The following is a 22,255-nucleotide window of genomic DNA, read 5'->3' on the forward strand; positions in this document are numbered from 1 at the left end:
CCCATTTCATTTTAGAAACGTGTGTGAGTGCGCGCGTGAGTGTTTCTGTGCGTGTGTGATCCCAACTCGCCTGAACCTCTCACGATCTCGTTTCCTATACCCTACACAAATGAAATGACTTTTAACGGTGAAAAGAAATGAAATTCTGCTAACTGGGATCGCTGAAAACAAAATGTACTTCTGTTGCTTGAATGAAAGGGAACGACGTCTAGATGAACCCTAATGCTATACTGTAACATCAATAGTATACATACAAAACCAAATTATAAATGGTGAAAATATAAAGAAAACATGAGGATATAGAAAAAATATTACAAAGTGAATGAATATACAGTTTTAGTTACATTTTATGTTGAAACATCACATAAACAAGAAAGAAATGGCTGAGATTGATCATCCAACATTACCTTATGAAACTCGAGCAAAAGGATTTGTGTTTCTTCTAAATACCAGAATCAAGTCGTGTAAAGAAGCTGGTATATATATTTATAAATATAAATATATACTGTTTAGCTGTCTCGGATTTTTCTTCTTCACCCTGTTTTTTTTTTTGTTTTTTCTCAACCAAAAAATCCCTTCAGGTTTTAGTCCGACTGAATCCTACAGAGCACTGCTGTTTTTTCATAGTTTCAACGAGAAGAAAGTGTTCACAAACGAGATCAAAATTATCGAGTGCCGTCAAGTAAAAATGGAACCCAATCCATTATGTGATGATCACTGGCAAACAGAATAAATAGGGAAAGGGAGAGAGAGAAAGTAAGTTGAGAGATCACCCGACTAAAGAGGAAAGGGATGGTGGAGGCGGTGGAATCTGTATGGTGAGAATATTGGGTGCTGTGACGATGAAGGCAGTAAAGCAGTAAGTAGTGCTGCTGCAGAAGAGAATCCCTATTTATTCTCCCATTTCTTTCTTCTAAAATGTCAGAATGAAAGTTAAAATGAGAGGAAGATAAAAAAGAGGATAGTAAAAAGTAAAGCTAGAGACTCGGGCAGGAAGAATGGAATGGCAACAAACAGGTAAAGAATCTAGCTTAGACTAGGCTAGGCGAGCTGGCAGGCTTCCCTTACGGAGAAAAAAATAAACCGGCCGGCCGGCTTCGCTCAGTCTGCCAACTCTTTCGTGATTGCATTCTAAACCAACTGGATGTTCTGTTGAAAAATCTTCAGCTTTCAGTCGCAACTTCAACTGGTTCTCTCTCCCTTTCTCCCAATACCAGCAGTAGTAGCAGCAACAGTAGCAGACTTCGCTCTTTTTGATTCCTTTCTTTGATTGTCTCTCTATTTGTTTACTCGTGGCTGTCTCTATCTATCTATCTTCATTAAAAACAAGAAACGGCTGATTTCACACAGTAACGCAACTAAATCATGTTTTACGCCCATATACCAGCCGGAGGAGGAAGAAGTACAGCAACATTAACACAAGGAAGAAAGAAAAACAAAACAAAACAAAACTAAAAAATTTTTACAAAACAAAACAAAACAATATTTTTAATAAAGTTGATATGGTGAAAACGGGTGAAGTGGAGAGACGGAAAGGTTGATGTAAAGGGTAAGAGAGAGTTGGAGATATTCTGGGAAGATGAAAGTATGGAAAAAAAACCCCCCAAAAACCCCCCAGCATGGAACTAATTCATTGCCTGACAGACATAGGAGAGATAGTTTAGTCAGCGGGAATGCGATTACTGTTGACTGCACTATATGGATAGACAGATGAGTGACTGACAGAATAATAGTCCCTGGGGGTTGAAAGGGAGACAGGGAGGAGATAATCAGGCACAGGGATTTTTTCTGTTTGTTTTAATAAAATATGAAGAATAATACTGAGGAATACATAGCTGTGATCCAGAATAAATTTACACAGAAAGATAGGCGAGGAAATGAGAGTGGCGACAATACTTCGTAAACTAGTTTCTGTCAGAACGGGTAGATTGCGGTATTTAGTTACGTCCCTTTACTTCCGGGTCGATAAAATACAGTGAAATGCTGAGGGATAGAGGAAAGGGCAACAGAGTGTGCTCAGCTGTACCCTAATGTATGGGACCTTGATGGCTACATTAGAAACCACCGTTATTACGAGACACTGCTAGAAACAGCAATCGTATACCTCTCAAATCACACCTTAATATCTTGAAATGAAAAAGGTGTTGGATATTGTGGTCCTGGACGCAAAAAGAAAACAAAACAACGAGATGGTCATGTTTCGAATGCTATTAATCAAACTTAAATGAGGACATTGCCATCGAAAAATATAAAACAAAATACTGGGTCTATGGATTTTGTGTCACAATTCCGGAAATATTTTTCATAGCGCAAATACAAGACTTAATTGCTTAATTTGCCTGAATACAACGATATTACACCTAAGAAGAGTGAAACACCTCGTGTATGTATTTGCGTGGGTAAAGGTGACAGAAAAAGGGAAGGAAAATGAAAGAATGTATTAGAACGAAGTAAAATAGTCACAGTAAATCAGACATAAAGAGGGAAGGTAGATTACGAGAGTGCAGAATATAAGAGGCAAGGTAGAGTGAGTTGGGGTAGACAGGTTTAAGGGAGTATAGAACACGGGGAGTGACTTACTGGTAGCGAGGGAGGGGAGGAGTGTCAGGCAGCTCTTGTTCATTCACAGACTCTCCGATGAAAAGTGTTGGTACCCGTCTTCAACAACTCTGATCTTGTTGATATGTGACGTAAGCGTGCGGATTCAGATGGTGGGGAGTGCACAGAGAACAATGTCACCTGCCCATCCTGCATGTTCATCCTGCCCCCTGTCGCTCTAGCATATCAAAGTGGAACTCGAAATAAAGAGTCAATAATGCAGAGTAGTAGTGGTAGTGATGAGTGGGACGTTTAAGATGGGGGCTGTCAGAGATGGGGGTACAATGTGTAAGGCGAGGTAGCTGTAGCAAAATAACCGGATCTGGAGTGTATTACGTAAGGTGACAAACGCAGACGCAACAATAAGTACAGGAGTTCCTAAAGGTGCTTCTGCACGAAGACAATCATTGCGGTGGAAGTTAACACATTAGAATCACAACTCTGTGTATGTACACACAGGCGGCATAGTTTAGTGTATATGTAGGTGATGCAGTTATATATTTGTTTATAGAGGGCTGTTTGTTCAATATATATATATATATATATATATATATAAAGATTCAGATGAATTAGGTACTTATATAAACAGAAATATATATACTTTAGTGTGTGTGTACGAGTGCGCTCGTTCGTTCGATATCCGTTTTTACAAGCTAGTCTAGATTTGACGGGACATCTCGGGAGGTGGATAATTTTATTAAATCAAGAATTTGTGTTGTGTAGTATTTCATATACCTGTATTTGTCTATGTTGTCCAAATACATACCATTGGTCGCTCAGTTATTTCTCCTAATTATTTTTTTTACTTATTTCTATAACTAGGCGATAAATATGCTCTACTCATTTATCTGTAAGCTTGAGTCCCTTGGCTACAGGAGATAAAGTTAGACAACTGTCGTAATGCTAACGGCTATCCAGCAGGAAACGTATCGATGATTGTCTTATTATTTCCGGGCAATAAGCCTAACCGTTATCTTAATGACATGTCAACATTGGAGGATCCTTGAATATTGAAATTATATCCCCTTCTCAAATAGAACTTGTTTTAATTGCCATTTGGTAGTTATGATACATCCTCTGGAGGGGGAAATAATGTTAATAAATCAAGAATTTATGTTCTATGGTATTTGATATACCTGTATTACTCCCCCCCTCTCTACAATACACACACACACACACATAAAATAATTATTTGCAGAATCCAATTGAATTTTCGATTTAATTTTTAATTCACCTGAAGAAAACTTTTTTTGTGATGTAACTGATTTGTTCAGCAAAAAAAAATGTGTCTGAAACAGCTGTAGTGAACCTTAACCTATTTGCGTTCTTGTGTGTGTGTGTGTGTGTGTGTGTGTGTGTGTGTGTGTGTGTGTGCAAACGTGTAATCCATAAATTAAAAAATAGGTACTTATAAAACTGCCATTAGAATGGGTATATTAATCAAAGTATACAGTATTACAGAGTCATTTCATTTGGTCTAGCCAATTGGTTTCATATATGATTTTAGTTAACCACCCAGTTATCTAATACCCAGTGCAAAACTGGGTATTTTCCCTAACTCCCACCTCTGAGGATCACATGATTTCAATTTACTACCCTGTTAACTAATATCCAGTTAACTAATATCAGGTGTAAAACCAATTAGTGAGATTGGCTGAAATGGATCTACTCTGACTAAGATATATGTGTGTGTGTGTGTATAAATATCAGCACCACAATAAAATGCCCCTCATACATAAAGTGAATGGTAATAGGAAGAACATCTGGCGGTAGAAAATGTTAAAACAGAAACACAAGTCAGACATTTCTGCAAACTCCAACACATTTAAGAGGGCAGTAATCAGAACCGATACAAGTAGACGGGATCTTTAGCACTGGGGTACTGACCAGCGTTTCTGGTGCAAGTGGCAAATAAGACTCATCCAGTCTACACTATTAAGGCATGTACCACAATAAAGTCAGTTATTTCTGTCATTGAGTGTACCAGAGGGCAGGGCCAGGTGTCTTTGTTGTTAGGTGAGCAAGAGGGTAGGGACTATGTAGACAAGAGATGGGATCTGTCCATAAGTTTGGGACTGTATGAAAGAGGCATAAAATATGATGATGATGCTGATGATGATATAGGTAGTGTGAAGAAGTTTGCTTTGCACCTTGAGCAAGTGTCTTCTACTACAATCTCAAGTTGACCTATGCCTTGTGAGTGATTTTGGTCGACAGAAACTACATGGAAGCCTGTCATATATACACACATGTGTATGTGTGTGTCAGTGGGGGATTGTACTGATCTCACCACTTGTCAACAGTTGTTAGTTTGTTTATATCCCTATTACTTAGTGGTTTGGTAAAAGAGAGGTGACAAAATAAATACCATTCTTAAAGATAATTACTGGGGTCGACTTGATCAATGAAACCCATCTATGAAGAGCTCCAGCATGACTGCAACCAGTCACTGCAACCAGTCACTGAAACCAGTAAAAGAATAAAAGAATATAGTTTTTCTCTTTCTTTCATTCTGTAACTCATTTCAGTCACTGAAAATGAATAAACTCCAGACAGAAATGAATGTGTAAGGCTATGCATAGAAGTAGGCTATGTATAGCAATATATGAGTTATGTGTACATAGTGTACATAATGTGTATGTTATGTGTACAGTAACATGTATGTTGTGTACAGTAATGTGTATAGTAATATGTATGTGTATAGTAATGTGTGTACTATATATATATAGTAATGTGCATATTATGTGTACAGTAACATGTATGTTATGTCCAAAATAATGTGTGCGCTGTGTGTATAGTAATATGTATGTGTTAGGTGTACAGTAATGTGTGTTACATGTATAGTAATGTGTGTAGTGCTATGTAGTAATGCAATGTGCCATATGTGTTATGTGTGGTAATGTGTTATACATAGTAATGTGTCTGTGTGTTATATGCCGTAATGTGTGTGTGTGTGTGTGTTATATGTAGTAATGTGTGTCTTATATTTAGTTATGCATGCGTTATGTGTAAAAATGTGTAACAATACTGTGTAGTGATGTCTAGGTAGAGGCATAGTAATGTGTATGTTACGACTAGTAATCTGCGTACACGTGTTATGTATAGCAGTGGGTCTGTAATATGTGATGCATGCGTTATGTGTACTAACGTGTATATTGTATTTTAGGAATGTGCACTTGTATGCATTCTATTGTAAATGTGTGTGTGCTTCTATGATAGGAATGTATGTGCATGTGCATATGTACACAAGTATGTTATAAGAATGTGCTTGCGTGTTTTTCTGTGTGTCCAATGCCTGCATTGTAGGAATGTCAGATGGAGAGGGTTAGACAAATGTACACTGAGACAATTGAAGTGTGGATGCATGCATGTAAATGTGTATCCCTGTGTATGTGTGAGTACACAACGAAGAGTAGGTGTAGTGTGTTAGACGAGAGAGAGAGAGAGAGAGAGCGAGAAAGAGAGAGAGAGAGCGAGAAAAAGAGAGAGAGAGAGAGAGAGCTGCGAGCCAGACATGAATCATAATCACAAGGAGATTAGTGGGGGGGGGGGGGAGAAGAAGGTGACTGTTAGAGCAGCATGATAGTGATGGTGGTGGCAGCAGTGGTGGTACCAGTAGTGGTGGAGGCAATAGTAATGTCTATAGTAGTGACAGTGGAGTTAGTAGTGCTAGTGGTGTTGGCAATGGAAATTACTGTAGTGGTGGCGGCAGTGTTAGTGGTAGTAAAAAAAAAAAAAAAATTACTGTAGCTGTGGCAATGTTAGTGGTAGTGATGGGGGAGTGATGGTAATAGCTGAGTAGGGATGACTGTGTTGGTGAGGGCAGCAGTGTCGTGGTGGTGGTGGTGAGGGCAGCAGTGTCGTGGTGGTGGTGGTGCTGGGGGTGGTGACAGTCATGATGTTTGATGTGTTAGTGGTGTATAGGTAGAGTTTTTGTATCTCTGGAAGTAGTGGCTACAATGCAGCAGTGTGGTAGAGGTGCCGGTGAGGAGGTGCTAGCGAGATGGTAACAATGGTAGTGGTGTAGTATCGTACTAATACACATGGCGATGTATGTCATATATATGCATGCAGTATGAATGTGTATAAGTTTCTGCACATATGTGGGAGTTCATGCATGCATGTGTGCAAAGGTATGGACGGTGTGTGTGTGTGTGTATATATATATATATACACACACACACACATTATATACATAACTATATATATATATATATATATAATACACACACACACACACACATATAGTGTCCCTGATCAGCCTCAGCTCTCAAATCAGGCCTCACCTCCTCTTCTCAGACACAAACAACAGTCATAGAGTGTACCTTGAAATTAGAAAATAATTCACTAATTTTGCAGAAGGAATGGGAGTAAAAGAGAGAAAATGGATAAAAAAAAAAAAGGGTGGGGGAGAATGTGTATGAAGGGAGTGAGATTCGAAGGAAGAGGAAAGACATGGATAAATATGGGGGAAAAAAAGGGAGAGAGAGAGAGAGAGAGAGAGAGTAATGGAAGAAGGGAAACGAGGGGTAGAGATGGAGTATGACAGATGGGGAAGAAATGATAGAGTTGAATTGAAAGAATGAAAGAAATAGAAAGTAGAGCAAACAAGAAAAGAAATATAAGGGGGAAATAGAGAAAGATTAAAAACAAAGGCGAGAAATAAATAAAGAAAAGAAGTTAAGAGAAATGAAAGGGAGATAAGAGATAGCAGATTGTGATATACATGTGTATCTGTGTGTGTGTGTGTGTGTGTGTGTGTGTGTGTGTGTGTGTGTGTGTGTGTGTGTGTGTGTGTGTGTATGTCTATATATATATATATATATATGTATGTGTGTATATATATATATGTATGTATATATATGTATATATATGTGTGTGTATATATATGTGTGTGTATATATATGTGTGTATATGGTGTAAGGTTTACACTTGGCTAGGATCTTCCAATGGATGTTGTAACTGACACCTTTATCTTTTAAAGACCATATGGTGCAGTTTATGTGATATGGAAAGATGGCTCATCTGGAAAGGCAGCTTAGACCCTACCACATGTCTAAATTCAAAGACTGAACTTTTCGGATCATGTCCACATGTGGCCAAATATTTGCTACGTTTTTGGTCCCCCTGAGTTTACTGATTGAACTTGCTTTCTATTTTTGTGTCTCTCTATAATTATTACTTACATTTCTTATATATTTTTTATATCATCATCATCATCATCATCATCGTTTAACGTCCGCTTTCCATGCTAGCATGGGTTGGACGATTTGACTGAGGACTGGTTATATATTTTTTAATATTTTTACTGATAGGACCTGCTGATGGGACTGTACTGATAGGTTTCTATATTGTCTATGTATAAGCTTTTCACCTTTTTTACCTGGATTTTATATATTTATATTTTTTAATTATTTTTATGTCTTTCACATAATTATAGGGTTAATGTTTTTGTATTTTTTCCACACATACTTTTCTGTTTTCGCCCCTCCAAACTTTTTTCCTGTACGCCTATAGACACGTACAAGGAACTTTATGTGCGTGCGCTTGGGAGTGTGCACGTGGATGCGTGCGTATGTTGATATATGCGTGCATATATAGAGATATGTGCGTGCATATATGGCTATATGCGTGCATGCGATAATATACGCAGTTTTAGATGCGTTTTGACCTTGTCACCACACAGTAATTTCCCTTTGTTTTTTAACGGTCATTTTTCACAGGAATTTTCAATTGGTCGGATAACTGAAGAGATGTTGGCGTGGGCTCCCACCCTGACATCCGAAACTCAGAGTTTTATCATGGCTACTGAATAAGTGTCACATATTTTTACAGATATATATATATGTATATATATATGTGTATATATATATATATATATATATATATATATATATATATATATATATATGTATGTATGTATGGGTGGCACATAAGATGCACCATTTTGAGCCTGGCCATTGCCAGTACCGCCTGACTGGCCTCGGTAGGATTTTCGAGCGAGATCGTTGCCAGTGCCCCTGGACTGGCTTGTGCGGGTGGCACATAAAAGACACCATTTCGAGTGTGGCCGTTGCCAGTATCGCCTGACTGGCCTTCGTGCAGGTGACACGTAAAAGCACCTACTACACTCTCTGAGTGGTTGGCGTTAGGAAGGGCATCCAGCTGTAGAAACTCTGCCAAATTTAGATTGGACCCTGGTGTTGCCATCTGGTTTCACCAGTCCTCAGTCAAGTCGTCCAACCCATGCTAGCATGGAAAGCGGACGTTAAACGATGATGATGATGATGATGTATACACACACACACCACTATTGATATATATTATATTTGTGGCTGGAGAGCATTGTTGGGTAGATAAGAATTTCGTTTTGCCACCATGTAACATAGGATTCATTCCTGCAGTATCTTCTGATACAGCCCTAGGCTGACCAATGCCTTATCAGGAAAATTAGTAGATGGTAACTATAGAAACCCATCATAAGTGTGTGTATTTATCTCTTATCACTTGTGTCTGCTCTCTTGTTTATTGGGCAGTGTAAATATTTACGTCTGCTGTAAAAACATGTCTGGTTGTTGAACGGTTCATTGTGCACAAAACCAGAGGGTATACATAGTTTACTTGGAGAGTAAGGGTTGGTGGCAAGAAGAGTACCTTTGGAATCTAAACTAGCCATATCAGGCCCAATATTCTATCAGGCTACAAGATGATGCATGGTTAATTCAAACCAAATTGAATGAATAAGTATTGTTTGACAGTAATCTGAATGCTAAAAGGACAAGTTTCATCTAAGCAATGCTCACATGGAAAAACAGATGTTAAAATGATGATGATGATGATGATGGTAATGCACACACACACACACACACACACACAAAGATGGTCAAGGGGTTACACCTGAGAAGACAGACTCAAAAAAGGTTGCCACCCAAGCTAGTTTCATGTCTGTCTCTTTCTGATCACAAGAAAGAAAAACATGCTAGATGTATCATCCCACATGCACACAATAAAAAAAAACAAGAAGTTATGAAAATGATCCAAAAAGGAAATGTTAACCAATATCACCATTTTTAGCTCAATGCTTTTCATGTGAATTGAGGTAGCTCAACATTCACACACATTTATAAAAATGACAGGCTTCCATACAGTTTCTGTCTAATTTCACTTGTGCTGTGCAATAGAACTTGAGGCCACTTGGAAACAAAGCAAATTCTGTAAGCACTCCAGTCCCTGCAGTAGCAGAAGTGTGTGTTCACAAATCCTGCTGGATACACAGTTAATGATTCTACTCAGATACAATAATTACTAATAAGGGTACACAGTTCATTACTTTCCCTTGAGGGTCTCTGAAGAAAAAGAAGGGGAAAGAAAATTTGGAAGCAAATAGAAGAAAAAAATGGTAAGTCTCAATCCAAGTGAACCACCATCATCATTCTCACTATTACAGTCGTTATTATTATTGCAATTATTTTTGTTATGTGCATCAGCATCAATAATTGCAGAGTGCAGGAAACAAAAACAAAAATTAGGTAAAGAATGAATCTAAAAACTGATCGATTTGTAAATTGTATGCAAGATAGGTTTTAAAAGGTTTTCTATTTTTTATTTTCATTTTATTTTATCTATTATGACTTTTTTTTTTGAGGTTCTCTTTGTTTTCTTTGTGTTTTACCTTAAAGGCAGAATAAGTGCTGGGTTTTGTAAATCTCAAGGAGCAGAGTATAGGGTAGGGGAGACCCACTTGCTTTATTACTGTCCTATTTATATGGCCTGTTAAACTGGAAGATTGACCTCACTGTAATCTAAATAGTTGTTTAGCCCCCGGGTCAGTACTGATTGAAATGTCCAATTTTCAAAGGTGTTCAAGTCTTGATCAGCCTGTATTACTTCAAGGAATGGTGTTTCTAGGACTACATTATCCAATTAGCTGCTACTTCTAGCAAATTAGGCGACTATGAAGTGACCCCCTCATTGCCTTACTGTGATACAAGTAAGAGAGTTTTTAGTTTTGAAGCCTGATTAAGAAGATTATAAATTGAGTTTTCTTCATTTTAATAGCCCAGAAATGGTTTCCAAAGAATTCTAGAAACAATCACCTACCAGTTTCCAGGCTTTTACAGTCTTGCATTATGTCTCTCACAATCGTTCTCCTTAAGAGGCAAAATCTGCCAACCACTCAAAGCTATGTAAATGATCAATTATCAAGGAGAAACCAAGCCAAATCAGACTGGAACCTGGTGCAGCTCTCTGGCTTGCCAGCTCTGGTCAAACCATCTAACCCATGCCAGTATGGAAAACGGATGTTAAATAACAATGATGATAATACACACATGTACACACATGATGGGCTTCTTCCAGTTTCTATTAAGCTAAATCCACTCACAAGGTTTTGGGTAGCTTAGCACTATAGTTGAAGACACTTGCCCAAGGTGCCAAACAAATGGGAATGAACCCAAAATTACATGGTTGAGAACAGTACTTCTTAATCCACACAACTATTCCTGGACATATGACAATAGTAATCAATGATGAAGATAATGATAATGATGATGATGATAATGGCCACGGACTATTTCTTGCATTAGAATAAAGGAAGGTTTAAGAATCAGATCAAAAGAAGTGTCAGTCTGATAACAGAGAAGCAAGAGTTCAAGATCAGGAGATATTTGAAAAGACAAGATTCATACTGGAGATGAAAAATGACAGAAAAACAAACACGAGCAAACAAGAACAACAAAAAGAAAAACAAAGCTCAGAAAACAATAGATATTATACTAGGAGACAGGGCCATTCCATAGAATAATCAGATTTAACAATTCAATTAAAACTGGCAGCCATAGATGTGTTAAATAGATTTGTATCTTTGGTAGGATCTGCATCTTCAGCAATAAAACTACCACCACTACTGGCACCACCACCACCATTGCTGCTGATGTTGCAGCAATTTGTTGTAAGCAGTTGTGATACATCAATGCAACAGCTGCTATATGGTCACTTGGCCTGCTAGAAATAGCAGCCAAATGTCCCTCAAACCAGTCCTGTTTTATAAAGGGGCACATTGGATAATGCTGTCCAGAGTACACTGTCCCAGAAGAAAAGGCAGTGTGGTCATGTCTGGACTGACTTTTAATTCATAGGCATGTTTGCTTTAAGATGGCAAATTAGCCAAGTTCTTAGATCCGATAGATTGCCCTATGGTATACTTTGCCTTTCATCCTTTTGGGGTCAATAAATGAAGTACCAGTTCTGTACTGGAGTTGTATTCATCTCTTTTTCTCTTTTTCCTTTTTTTTTTTGTTTCTGTCTATTTCTCTCTCCTTTTTGTGTGTGTTTTAAGAAATCAGCTGTGGCCAACCTTCGCAAGAGTGTGCTACACCTCACTTAAAAATTACCTGAGACATGCCATATATCAATCACAACAGTACTTCTTCAACTCCACCAGGTGTTGAAGGACCAAACCAAAGCACTATCTAATCTATCAGGGATAATCTGGGGTTAAACAACAACAACAACAACAACAAATTATAGTTTTACAGGAAATGGCTATCTTTTGTTCTGTACTCTTTGGTCCAAAGAATTTATACGAGTTTGTGATTCTCAGTGTAATGGGATCTTGTTGTCTGTGCAACAGGATCCTGCACTTTAAGATGGGATAGCTTGGGAATCGGTAATATTTATGTCTTTCTCAATGGTATTAACAATAAAGGTGAATTGAATTTTCATCAAAATCTTCACTGAGTTGTTCTATGGTGCTTAACAATTCACCTAAAGTCAGGCCCCCAGTTTCAAATTAATCATGCATTATCTTGTGGCTTTGAGATTTAAATATTGCGATTCCTTATTTTCAGAATAACATTGTAGGGTAGGTGTGAGAGGCCAGATATAGCCAGTTTGAACATGAAAGAAGTAGAATATTAGGGCCAGATATGGCCGGTTTAAACATTAAAGGGCTAATCTACCACCCAAAAACAGGAACAGTTCCTCAGACAGGTTTCTACATAATTTCCCCACTAACAAAATTTCATTTGCAAGGCTTTGGTTGAACCAAAACTTTAGTAGAAGAATATTCTTGTTCAAAATATCATGCAGTGGAATTGAACCCAAGACCATGTAGGAATAAGCTGAACATTTAAACTACACAGCTACACAGCAAAGCCAGGCAAAGCTATTCCATAAACTTTGACCTGAAAAATCTGCAATGGTATAGGTGTGCAATTCTTCCTCATGGCCACTCTCAGGCTATTATCATTTGTGTTCTCTGCCCTACCTTTCATATAACATTCATTGAGATCAGACATTCCACTGACCACAATATGAAAGGCTTCTAGGAAACAAAAAAAACAACAAACAAAAAAGAAATAAAAAGAAAAAGCTACTTTATGACATTCCTGTATAGCCAACCCCCCTTGGGTCATTAGCTATTGTAAAGGAAATAATTTAAAAAGAGAATCTGAAATTAGGCCCGCACCCAGTATTAGCAACAATAACAACAACCTGATGATCTTCTGTGGGTGTGGGGAAACTAATGCAATAATAGATCAACAAACCGTTTTATAGATGTTAATATTGAGGTTGGTGTATGCAGTGGGTGAGGGAGCGATTAAAGAGAGGAAATGACTCGGAAGGAGAGGGAAAGCAACATGGGAAAACATGTTTTGATGACGAACTGACAAGAAGATAATAGACAATCTGCTTACTGAACGATTGCACCCAACAAGCATGTGAGAGTGGGGACACATCCGGTAGAACCACTTAAACAAGACCTGATATTTTTCATAAGTGCATGTGTGTTTATATGTGTGTGTATATACATGTTTCAAATTTTGGAACTAGGCCAGTAATTTCGGGGGAAGAGGATAAGTCAATTACATCAACCTTATTGCTCAACTGATACTTATTTTATTGACCTCAAAAGGATGAAACGCAAAGTCAACCTTGGTGGAATCTGAACTCAGAATGTAAAGACAGACAAAATGCCACTAAGCACTTTGCCTGGCTAACGATTCTGCCAGCTTGCAGTCTCACCACCTTTATGCATGTACATACGAGCAACATATTAATCCATATACATCCATACATATATGGATGTGCACACATGTATACATATACAAAACAAAAGAAACTAGGTAAAGGTGCTTATGTATGGTCACTCAACTTGTTTAGTGAAAGCAGCTAAATCTCCCTCATATTTTTCAAAAACAAAAACACAAAAAAGGAAAACCAGGGTACACAATAACTAGTTGAAAAACAAAAGATGGAATTGTCATAGTTGGAATGCCCTTGATCAAAGGTCCACTGAACCAGGGCCAACTTGAAACTAAACAACAACAGAAATTCAAATTTGTTAAGTGTTCAATGAATACTAAGATTTTAGTTGCTAATATAGAAGACGAGTGAAGATGGCAGAATTGCTAAGAATGCCAAGGAAAAAATGCTTGGCAGCATTTTGTCCATCTCTACGTTCTAAATTCAAATTCTACCAAGGTTAATTTTGCTTTCATCATTTCAGGGTTGATAAAATAAGTACCAGTTAAGCACTGGGGTTGATGTCAATTGCCTCAACAGGTCTTCGCAAGCGGAGTTTAGTGTCCAAAGAAGGAAAGGTACGCATAAGTGGTTGGTTACACTCCTGGCAGAGGCCTTGAATTCAGGTCTCACTTGGCTTGCCGGATCTTCTCACGCACAACATATTTCAAAAGGTCTCGGTCAGAAGTCATCGCCTCGGTGAGGCCCAATGTTCGAAGGTCTTGCCTCACCACCTCATATATATATATATATATATATATATATATATATATATATAAAAATTAGCTCAGGATTAAAATAGCATAGTTTTGTATTGTTTTACTTGATTCGGTCATGTGACTGCCGACATGCTGAAGCACCACCTTTAGTCAAAGAAATCAACCCCAGGGTTTATTTTTTGTAAGCCTAGTATTTATTCTATCGGAGTGTTTAGCGAAACAGCTAATTTATGGGGACGTAAACATAGCAACATTGGTTGTCAAGCGATGGTTTGAGTACAAACACAGACACACACAAATCATCATCATCATCATCATCGTTTAACGTCCGCTTTCCATGCTAGCATGGGTTGGACGATTTGACTGAGGACTGGTGAAACCGGATGGCAACACCAGGCTCCAGTCTGATTTGGCAGAGTTTCTACAGCTGGATGCCCTTCCTAACGCCAACCACTCAGAGAGTGTAGTGGGTGCTTTTACGTGTCACCCGCACGAAAACGGCCACGCTCGAAATGGTGTCTTTTATGTGCCACCCGCACAAGCCAGTCCAGGGGCACTGGCAACGATCTCGCTCGAAAATCCTACAGGAGCCAGTCAGGCGGTACTGGCAACGGCCACGCTCAAAATGGTGCATCTCATGTGCCACCCGCACAAGAACCAGTCCAGGGGCACTGGCAACGATCTTACTTGGCTTGCCGGGTCTTCTCACGCACAGCCCATTTCCAAAGGTCTCGGTCCGTAGTCATCGCCTCGGTGAGGCCCAATGTACGAAGGTCTTGCCTCACCACCTCAGCCCAGGTCTTCCTGGGCCTACCTCTTCCACGGGTTCCCTCAACTGTTAGGGTGTGGCACTTTTTCACGCAGCTATCCTCCTCCATTCTCACCACATGTCCATACCAGCGCAATCGTCTCTCTTGCACGCCACAACTGATGCTTCTAATGTTCAGCTTTTCTCTCAAGATACTTACACTCTGACGGGTATTCACATTGACATTACACATCCAACGGAGCATACTGGCTTCATTCCTTGCGAGCTTACGTATGTCCTCAGCAGTTACAGCCCATGTTTCACTGATACGTATACATACACATGTATATACATATATATATATATATATATATATATACACACACGCACACACACACACACACACACACACAATGCTGAATTGTAGGACTCAATGAAAAACGATTTTTTAAATAACAGGAAATTTATGAATGAAAGGCAACACATTAAGATGGCAGTTGAATTGTCAAATATAAACATAAAGCATTTACCAATAACTGTGTAACACGACTTTTGTTCTTGGGTAGTAACTGTTATTTCCTATTTGCTTGCCCTTAGAAAGTATGAAAATGGCTAATATTTCCTTCAAGCTTTGCTTTTGTTATATTTATGCAAGCCTCAAAGAATCCCTGTTAATACATGGCTACAATGCTCTCCTACTACTCCTGCTCATGATCAGAAATGCACATATTGTCAGCCACTATAGGATATGCTGTGTACAAATTTTATTACACAGTGTAACTGTAAAAGTAAAAATCACTTTGACCAACAACAACAAAAACTTATGAAGTCTTTTTCTGTTAAAGAAAGGAAAATTAAATCTTCCACTTCTGAAATCCAGCAAAGAATGTCAGGTATTCACCATTATTAACTAAACATTCCAAGAGAACTAATTCACCGCCAAACTTGTCAGCAGAAAAATGTCAAAGGAATTCCATTTCATGTTTTGCTATATTATAAATATTCCAAAAAACTTGTAAACTTAGACTTAACTTAGAAAATACAGTTTATATTTCTAAAAAAATTATCTCATTTTCTCTCCATCACAGCACCACTATCTGAGTATTTATTTCTGGTTACCATGCCTCGAGTATTCTAGCAGGAAATTATTGTCTTTGTGAATCTGTGCCAATTCTTGAAGCTACATACATTACTAGTGTCTGACTGGCATTATAACATATCACTTACATAGCAGGACCAGTAGAACATTGAGCAAATACCTTGTGGTATTTGACTTCAACTCTTCCCAATTGGAGTTCAAATCCCACTCTGGACGATTTAACCTTTCATCCTTCCAAAGTAACTATATTATAGAAAGCAATATTCTAGTATCGCTTCACTCTTTTGACTAAAACTAGTAGCAAATAATAAGAATAAAGACATAATTTCTTCAGATGCAATATCATCATCACCATTTTAACATTGCTTTTCCCATGCTTGCATGGGTAGGACAGAGTTTATTGAGGCAGATTTTTCTATGACCAGATACCTTACCTATTGCCAACCTTTAACTGGTTCCAAGCAAGGTAATATTTAACCATAGCCAGATATTATTTTGCAGAATATTGGAAATGACATTCATTTACAACAATCATGCAATGACAGGCATCTTTCAGTTTCCATCTAGCAAATCCATTCACAAAGCTTTGGTTGGCCTGGGGATACAGTAGGAAATACTTGCCTAGGGTGTCATGCTGTGAGACTGAACCCCAAATCATATGGTTTGGAAGCAAACTTCTCGACCAAACAGCTGCACCTACACCTGATATATATATATATATATATATATATATATATATAAATAATCAGTTCGTTCAACAAGATTTTTTTTTTAACCATTTAGTTAGAGAGGGAAAGGTAGCAGTCATAACCCATTAATTTTTCTGGGTCTCTGAAATTGGTGGGAGGAAGTTACCCTTAAGCAAAACACTTGGCTCAAATTCTTGCAAGAGAGTAAACTCTGCTAAAGATAACCAATGATCAGCAGGTTGCATTAAACAAGATAACCATTTAAGTTTAATCATCAAGAACTCAGAAGACAAAAAGCTAGAATGAATACTATAAGGCACTCTATTCAATGCTCTAACAATTCCTTCAAGACACCACCTTGGACTGGTACTATATTTTAGCAACCCTTCCCCTAAAAGACTGAAAAAGCAAAATAGACTTCAGCAGGATTTGAACTTACATACAGGGATTTGAGAATAAATACTGCTAGGTTTCTATTTGATGCTCTAATTTCTGTTGATTCTAAAAGTAGAATGTTGTATATTTGTTAGTGCAGGTTAAATTAGGTGGGTAGGTAAATGTACTGTTGGATTACCTGTTACTGGCAAGACGGAGAGGTGGAGCAGGTGGTTTCTCTGGATCATCAGACATGGTACTCAACTTCTTATGTCCCACCACTCACACCTGAAAATAGAAGAGACAATATTTCATGATAGAAAGAGAGATGGAAACAGAGATGGCAACATTAAAAACATATTCATTCACTACAAGATGATAAAACACAAATTAAATACATGTAGCAACCTCTAGTTATGACCATTAATACAAAGATGATGACTATCCCCTCACAACATAAGACAGGATTAGAAATTTAAATATGAAATTCAAATAAATTAAAATTAGATATCATAAAGTAAGTAAAACAAACTGAATTTTGATTTGTTCAAATAGAAATAATTTAAAATTACATTGACATCTCTTATAGATGTTGGTGTATCTCCATGTCCAAGGTATAACTGACAAAGCTTGGCACCTGTGTCATCACAGGCACTGCCGTTATCAGAAGAGAGAGAGAGAGAAATAGAGAGAGAGAGAAAGAGAAAGAAAGAGAAAGAAAGAGAGAGAGAGCCAGAATGGATACTAAAAACATGTTTCAAGCGAAGGCAAAGTTGATGTCAGCAAAATTCGAACAAAGAATGCAGAGAGACCAAATACTACATGTGTCTTATTCGACGTTCTGACAATACCTTGTCAATACGCCCCCCCCTCTTAGTTATATGTGACACAAAAGTGAGTAGGTTGAATATATAGACATCTAGTGTTATATGGGGATTAGTGGTTAGGGTATTTGACTCACAATTGTAAGGTTGTGAGTTTGATTCCGAATGGAGTGTTGTGTCCTTGAGTAAGACACTATTTCATGTTGCTCCAGTCCACTCAGATGGCGAAAATGAGTAGCATATGTATTTTAAAAAGCTAGCCTTGTCCCATTCTGTGTAATACTGAATCTCCCTGAGAACTATGTGAAGGATAAGCATGTCTGTAGAGTGCTCAACCCCCTGCATGTCTATTTCAAGAGCAGGCTGTTCCATCGGATCAACTGGAACCCCCCTCGTTGCCATGACCAGACTGCCAGTTCTATTAGACCAGTTCTAACTCATTCATTTTTGATATTATAACTATTTTCAATTCATGCAAACAGCAATCGATGCACTTCATTCTTAGCTTTTTATTGTTTAGTCCCAAGTCAGCACAGACTAAGCAACCATAACTATCCCTTCTTTTCATATATCAGGGATCACATTAGTCAATGAGTCTTTTTGACTTTTAGATGGCAATGTATCATTTCAGGGACATCTGGTTCCTACTTCTAGCATGCCTAACAACTCCTAGATATCTATTACATCACAAATTTTAACCAACATCTAAAATTACATGCCACACTCATCTGGTTTTCTGTATCACAACCATGTTGTTACTGATATAAGATATTATACACACACACACAGGCATGCACACTGTATCTAAACAATTCTGATGTGTCTACAGCAATAACTTACTGAGTAATACCAAAGGATAGACAAGCTCTCTGAACTTAATCCAAAGACCACACATCAGTTGTGCAACTGTTATTGATTCTGGTGCTTTGTACTGGTCAAGTCTACATATATCCTACCAGCAGAGAACTGCCTATCAATACTAGCATTCTACAGTTGCAGGTTATATTTGCATATGGATTAATAAAATTACATGCAGTGGAGTGAAATTCAAGATTCCATCTGCTAGCCATACCACTCTCTCCTGTACATTGATATTATAGATTTCTTTTCTTGCTATTAGCCATAGTGCTGCTCCACAACTAAAATATATATACATATATATACACACATATATATATATATATATATATATATATATATATATATAGACACAAGAGTGGCTGTGTGGTAAGAAGATTGCTTCACAACTACATGGTTCTGGGTTCAGTCCCACTGCATGGCACCTTGGGCAAGTGTCTTCTACTTTAGGCTTGGGCTGGCCAAAGCCTTGTGAGTGGATTTGGTAGACGGAAACTGAAAGAAGCCCATCATATATATATATATATATATATATATATATATATATATATATGTATGTATGTATGTATGTATGTATGTATGTATGTATGTATATATATATATATATGTATGTGAGTGTGTGTGTGTATATATATGTGTGTGTTTGTTGTTTGTGTTCGTCCCCTCCACCATTGCTTGACAACCGATGTTGCTGTGTTTACGTCCCTATCACTTAGCAGTTTGGCAAAAAGAGATCAATAGAATAAGTACTAAGCTTACAAAGAATAAGTCCTGGGGTCGATTTATTTGACTAAAGGCGGTGCTCCAGCATGGCCGCAGTCAAATGACTGAAACAAGTAAAAGAATAACCATACACAGACACACATGCATACACACATGTATATATATATACACACACACACACCTTGCAAGACTAATTTCCCTCATCAACTGAGAATACTGACACTATTGCTTATTTGGCTCCAAAATCTTCCTCAGAACCATCCCTAGCTTCATCCACCTTATCACCAATTATTCCTGGATCTCTTGTCACATCCAGCAATTTTTCTACTGATTTATCAATTGATTACTACATTTCTACTACAAAGTTCCTGAAAGAACATTGAAATATGATTAGGAAAAGTCGAGAATACCACAGAAAGGTTTCCTGATCACATTACATGAAATAACCTCCATTTCTGACACCAAAGCTCCAATTTTTTAACCACTTTGCAGCTAACCCATTGTTCAGAACTTACAATGGCTTCGATGGGTATGCTAAGATGTGTACATGAATTATTGAAGCAAGTTTTTCATCCTTTTCTTTTTATTTTATTATCTTATTTTGTTTATTTGCTAACTAAATAATATTTGTTGCACTTATTGATTAGTTCCAGTTCAGTTCTGATGATGCAGAGAATTATGATCAAAGGCATTCCAATCATGACCACCCAGTCATTATGTATATCTAGGACTACATTATTCAATATATTATTTCTTTTTCCTTTTTAAGACAATGGAATGTTAAAAAAAGAGATTCTGCAGTTATTTCTAATTTGATCAAGCAACAGCATATGACAGTCATGGACAAAATGTGGCCCGACAGGACTTTCTGAAAGGCACCAAACATGATAAAAAAAATTACCTTGTATTTTTTTTTTTAGTATTGCAACCCACCTGATGATTAATCATGTCTCATGTGGCCCACTTCTCATAAAAAGTTACAAATGCCTAACATAGAAGTTCCTTCACTGTCTTGATTAAATGACAACTTCAGCAGAGGTGAGCAACAAACAACTTTCTTACACATACTAGCAGTCCGACCTATGCCAGCATGGAAAACGGATGTTAAATGATAATGATTGACTCAGTGTGATATTCATCCCTTACACGACAGCCTTACTCTAGCTTACCTTCAGTTTTCAACTTGCCCTTGAGATATGATCTTCTACTTACAGTTTCTTTACCACTACAGACAGTCATTGTGACATCTATTTAGACAGATTTACGCCAGAGGTTTCCTTACAATACACAAACAGCTGTATACGCTTGCAATTATTGGTACATTTATCCAACCTAAAACATTTTAGATTATGTACAAAGAGTACTGGACCACTATACATATATATATATATATATATATATATATATATATCTCATCATCATCATCGTTTAACGTCCACTTTCCATGCTAGCATGGGTTGGACGACTTGACTGAGGACTGGTGAAACCGGATGGCAACACCAGGCTCCAATCTAAATTTGGCAGAGTTTCTACAGCTGGATGCCCTTCCTAATGCCAACCACTCAGAGAGTGTAGTAGGTGCTTTTACGTGTCACCTGCACGAAGGCCAGTCAGGCGATACTGGCAACGGCCACGCTCAATGGTGTCTTTTATGTGCCACCCGCACAAGCCAGTCCAGGGGCACTGGCAACGATCTCGCTCGAAAATCCTACGGAAGCCAGTCAGGCGGTACTGGCAACGGCCACGCTCAAAATGGTGCATCTTATGTGCCACCCGCACAAGAGCCAGTCCAGGGGCACTGGCAACGATCTTATTTGGCTTGCCGGGTCTTCTCACGCACAGCATATTTCCAAAGGTCTCGGTCAGTAGTCATCGCCTCGGTGAGGCCCAATGTACGAAGGTCTTGCCTCACCACCTCAGCCCAGGTCTTCCTGGGCCTACCTCTTCCATGGGTTCCCTCAACTGTTAGGGTGTGGCACTTTTTCACGCAGCTATCCTCATCCATTCTCACCACATGTCCATACCAGCGCAATCGTCTCTCTTGCACACCACAACTGATGCTTCTAATGTTCAGCTTTTCTCTCAAGATACTTACACTCTGACGGGTATTCACATTGACATTACACATCCAGCGGAGCATACTGGCTTCATTCCTTGCGAGCTTACGTATGTCCTCAGCAGTTACAGCCCATGTTTCACTGCCATGTAGCATGGTTGTTCGTACGCATGCGTCATACAGTCTGCCTTTTACTCTGAGTGAGAGTCCCTTTGTCGCCAGCAGGGGTAAGAGCTCTCTAAACTTTGCCCAGGCTATTCTTATTCTAGCAGCTACACTTTCAGCGCACCCACCCCCACTACTAACTTGGTCGCCCAGATAGCGGAAGCTATCGACTACCTCTAGTTTTTCACCCTGGAATGAGATAGAAGTTGTTTCCTGTTTGTTTACAGTCTTTATTGCACCTGAACATCTGCCACAAACAAAAACTATCTTGCTAGTTAACCTGCCTTTGATGTTGCTGCACCTCTTATGTGTCCATAGCTTGCACCGGGTACATCTTATAGAGTTACTACCTACTCCTTTTCTACATACTGAGCAG

At 38.4% G+C, this 22,255-nt stretch overlaps 1 protein-coding gene and 1 long non-coding RNA gene across 11 annotated transcripts in view; one reads left to right on the top strand and one right to left on the bottom strand.

Moving 5' to 3' along the window:
* Nucleotides 1–22,255, bottom strand: part of LOC106875408 (serine/threonine-protein kinase PAK 1) — a 190,346-nt gene that overhangs the window by 97,821 nt on the left and 70,270 nt on the right. For 7 of the 9 annotated variants that reach the window (XM_014923521.3, XM_089337808.1, XM_014923522.3 and 4 more), the window contains exon 2: nt 17,453–17,541. In XM_014923521.3, the coding sequence (XP_014779007.1) occupies nt 17,453–17,508 (56 nt within the window). In that variant the 5' untranslated portion in view covers nt 17,509–17,541. Of the gene's footprint in view, nt 1–407; nt 2,950–17,452; nt 17,542–22,255 lie in introns of those variants that run through there. The other 2 variants (XM_089337811.1, XM_014923524.3) reach the window with 1 other exon arrangement.
* Nucleotides 1–22,255, top strand: part of LOC106875410 (uncharacterized) — a 113,011-nt gene that overhangs the window by 37,872 nt on the left and 52,884 nt on the right. The window lies entirely within an intron of this gene.

This window comes from Octopus bimaculoides, chromosome 19, assembly GCF_046866305.1.
Source record: "Octopus bimaculoides isolate indiv1 chromosome 19, ASM4686630v1, whole genome shotgun sequence".
Lineage (NCBI taxonomy): Eukaryota > Metazoa > Mollusca > Cephalopoda > Octopoda > Octopodidae > Octopus > Octopus bimaculoides.